The sequence below is a fragment of the Octopus bimaculoides genome, chromosome 24, assembly GCF_001194135.2.
Source record: "Octopus bimaculoides isolate UCB-OBI-ISO-001 chromosome 24, ASM119413v2, whole genome shotgun sequence".
NCBI classification, from domain to species: Eukaryota; Metazoa; Mollusca; class Cephalopoda; order Octopoda; family Octopodidae; genus Octopus; species Octopus bimaculoides.
The window spans coordinates 5,807,028-5,811,463 of record NC_069004.1 but is presented as its reverse complement, the minus strand read 5'-3'; the positions used below and the strand labels follow the sequence as shown (position 1 = coordinate 5,811,463).

Sequence of the window (4,436 nt, the reverse complement as noted above, 5' to 3'; positions counted from 1 at the left end):
ATATATATATATATATATATATATATATATATATATATATATATATATATATATATATATATATACATATATATTTATATATACATACATATATGTATTACACACACACATATATATACATATTATATGTGTGTATGTATATATATAGATATATATATATACATATATATATATATATTATATATAAACTTATTTGTTTTATATAAAAAAAAATCAGACAGCCTGTCTTGCTGTCAGATTCAGGAAAAAACAGTTTCTTGCCATCAGCTTCATAGCAACGTACTCACGTGACCTCAGTATGGTGCAAACCGTTGGTAACCACCCCTGTAAACAGTAGCCTGCAACAGTGGAAAACAGAGATGATAAAACTCAAAAAATTAATTTTTTCAAATAACAATAACAAAAGATGTTAGCAATTACACAATATTGAGTCGTAACCCAGATGAACTTATCCAGCCATTTGATAAAGAAGGAACGGTAAAATATATACCAGACATAATGCTAGCATGGAAAGCGGACGTTAAACGATGATGATGATGATGATGACATAAACACCCTTAAGCTTTATGAATTTCACTAACGGTACTGTTTTGGTAATGGTAACTTCCAACTAAGAATGGAAGACCAAAATGCAATGGTTGTTATAAGGAAAAGATGAAAGAATTGGTGCAAGACTACTTTTCCTAACCCCATAGTCATGTCAGATAAGTATCATCATAACCATCAGCATTTAATATTACTCTTCCATAGATGATTTGAAAGAAAACTGCATGAAGCTCTTACATCTGTTTTGGCATGGTTTCCATGGCTGGATGCCCTTCCTAATATCAACCACTTTACAGAATTAAGTGCATCACAATAAATTTTCAATAGAATTGAGAGCCAGCTTCCTTAGAGTGTGAACTGTACCCATAAAAAGAATTTTTTATAATTCTGATACTAGACCATAGTGTTCAAGAGTGCCATTTGGCATTATCCCCAAAGCTCTCACGATCACAGGAACAGTTGTCATTCTTAAAGGCCACGTTTTTGAGACCTTTATTTCAAGAACCATGTATTTTATTATTATCACCATTGAGTGAAAGAGGTGTGCATGCCATTGATGTGACACTGGGGTACATATTTACAAAGCCCAATCTACCCATCATGACAACCCGTCTGATAAGGGTACACCAGGCACATGCATCACAACCATATGTGCACAACATGGCGATCTCATATCACGACAAACAGTGCCTGACCTTGGAAGTGGAGATCAGTTAGAATTTTCTACAGGTTGAGTAGCCCATTCCACTCAAAATGTCTCTGAATAAGAGTTGTTTAAGAATGTTGAATGAAACACCAGTGTTTCCAGAGATGAATTGTTCAAACTTCAAAGAATTCCTCTATGATGCTCAAAATTTCTTTCAGTCTTTCTTTTTTTTCTTTCTAAGTTCCATCATTAAAGTGACCACTCCACTTCTTTAAAAACTTCAATTGCTCAATTTAATCATTGATGTACAAGACCCCTGGTACTTATAGAAATCAGACAGTCTGGTACTATATTTTACCGTCTCCTTTTGATGGATGAAAAGCAATAATAACTCAATGGTGATTTGATTTTAAAAGTAAGAAAATGAAGATGTAACAGCAGCGATGTAATGAAACACTGCAAAGTGTTTTGTCCATCGCCTCTGCTACTGCCGATCTGCTGATTCTGCCGATCTCACAGACATGTATAGAAGAGAAAGACAAATGGGAAATCAAGAAAAAAAAAAAATATATATATATAATTAATCAAATGGGAAAACACACAAATGCAGGGACACACAGACAGACACAAATTAAATAATGCAGAATTTGTTAGTGATAAGTTGGCAAAATGATGTATGAAAGTAAAAGCGAATATAATTAAAAAAGACAATAAAAGAAAAAACTAATTAACTAAATTCTGTGACGTAAAAAAAAAAAACTAATGAATGCCTAATCACTTGTTACAAGTGAAGGCTAAGTCAATCCCAGTGGCATTTGAACTCAGCACATCAACATGAACAACATGTTGCTAAGCAGTACTCATTTTGACACAAAGCCAGCAATTTTCATCAACTCTGGTACTTCACTGGTACCTAATTTTGTCTGGCATATGAACAATCCTGCCAGATCAGCACCATAATAATAATAATAATAATAATCATCATAATAAATGCCCTGGTGCAGTACCAGGCAGTGGTTCACATGGCTTATGATTTTAATTGATTGGAAGTGTTATCATGTACATTGTTTTGTCTTGGTATAAAAGATGGGCTACAGCAAATATTCTTCTCAATACCACAGATTTGCTTGTCAGTTGCTTGGCCTTAACCAGTTGAGCATGTCCCTTGGTGGCTGACGATATGTGCATCTCTGATCATGAGCAGAAGTAGTGGGGGAGCATCATAGCCATGTGTTGAAAGGAATTCTTTGGGGTTTGGATAATTCATCTCTGGAAACATGGGTGTTTCGTTCAACATCCTTAAGCAACCTTTATCCAAGGGCCTTTTGAGCAGGATGGGCTACTTGACCTGAAGAAAATTCTAACTGGGCCCCACCTGCAAGGTCATGTGCTGTTAATCTTGATATGAGATCACTATGCCGTGCACATATGATTGTGATGCATGTGCCTGGTGTACTCTTATCAGATGAAAGGCAAATTCAACTTCGGCGGAATTTGAATTCAGACCGTAAGGACGGTCAAAATGTCATTAAGCACTTCACCTGGCATACTAATGATTCTGCCAGCTCACCGCCTTAATAATAATAATAATAATAATAATAATAATAATAATAATAATAATAATTAATGGGGATGATGATGATGATGATAATAATGTCATGCTGCTTAGCAAAATTGAAATAGGACTGATATTCACAATATTTATGCTATTTTCTTGTTAATAATAATAATAATAATAATAATAATAACAATGATAATAATAGTCACATTAGCCTATATTAAGATGACAAATGGAGAACGTGAATGACTATAAATATGGTCCTTAAGACTTAGACAAAAAAGAAAAGAATATTATTAAAAAATTTAAATTGTATGGTTGCATTGCATTGCTTGCTTGCTTGCCAAAATGTTAAATATATATATGTATATATATATATATATTAATTAATTGATAGATAAAAATAAACAGAAACAAAACAAAAATATATTCTACACAGCCAGCATTCTTTGGTTATATCATTTAAAGCCAGTTAACAAAAAAAAAAAAACTAAAATGGAAAAAAAAGAGAAAAACAAAAAACAAAAAATTGTAGAAATCAACAGAAAAAATTCGCAAATACTAATTGGTTGATTAAAGAAAGTTTTTAATTATAGTAATTATTTCTTAGACACGGTCATAGATCTGAGGAGATGGGATTACTAACTTAAATTGGCCCTAACACTTTTAGTCATATTTTGATTTAGTTGATCCCAGAAAGATGAACATTAAAGTTGAGGTCAGTATTATTTGAACTTGAAACCTGAGGATTCAGATCAAATATTAAAACATGATCTAACAATGTTGCTAACACACCAACTTTTAACCTGTTAGCATTCAGATTACTCTGTCAAATGTAAAACTGGCACTTCATGGCTTATACTGATAAGGGTTCCGGTTTATCTGATCAATGGAACAGCTTGAGAAATTAACGAGCAGGTAGCTGAGTACTCCACTGACATGTGTACCCTTAATGTAGTTCACGGGGAAATTCAGCATGACACAGAATGTGACGTGGCTGGCCCTTTGAAAAACAGGTACTACTCATTTTTGTCAGCTGAGTGGACTGGAGCAACGCGAAATAAATGTCTTGCTCAAGGACACAATGCATCGCTGGGAATTGAACTCGTGACCTTACAATCATGAGCTGAATGCATTAACCACTAAGCCACACACCTCTGTCAAATGTAATGCTTATTTATTCACATTGTTTTGAATTAATCATGGATTATCTTCTTGCGGCTTTGAGATTTTGATAACGGAATTGTTTATTTTTATTTAATCGCAGAAAAATGAACAGCAAAGTTGAGGTTAGTAGAATTTGAACCCGAAACCTGAAGATTTTGATTAAAAATTCAAAATTTGATTAAACCATGTTGCCAATCTACCAACCTTTAACACATTAGCATTCAGGTAACTTTGTCATATGTAAAGCTTATTCTTTTCGGTTAATCAGACATTATCTTCTAGCTTTGAGAATTTGATGATGGAATTGCATATTTTGAGATTGACATTATAGGGTTGGTGTGTGAGGTCAGATCTGGTCAGTTTGAACATAAAATACATAGAACATTTGGGTCATATCTGGCCACTTAAAGTATTAAAGAGCTCTTCAAGATTTAAACCAAATTGTTCTCCATTTTTTTCGCAAATGATTTTCATGTCTTAGCTTCTGAAGCAGCTGGAGATATGATATATGTATATATA

General features: G+C 33.4%; 1 protein-coding gene across 6 annotated transcripts in view; it reads right to left on the bottom strand.

The window, feature by feature from the left end:
• Positions 1 to 69: 69 nt before the first annotated feature.
• LOC106872628 (RNA binding protein fox-1 homolog 1) overlaps positions 70 to 4,436 on the bottom strand; it is a 530,204-nt gene continuing 525,837 nt past the window's right edge. For 3 of the 6 annotated variants that reach the window (XM_014919685.2, XM_014919683.2, XM_014919686.2), the window contains exon 10: positions 75 to 338. In XM_014919685.2, the coding sequence (XP_014775171.1) occupies positions 284 to 338 (55 nt within the window). In that variant the 3' untranslated portion in view covers positions 75 to 283. Of the gene's footprint in view, positions 339 to 4,436 lie in introns of all 6 variants that reach the window. The other 3 variants (XM_052976234.1, XM_052976235.1, XM_052976236.1) reach the window with 2 other exon arrangements.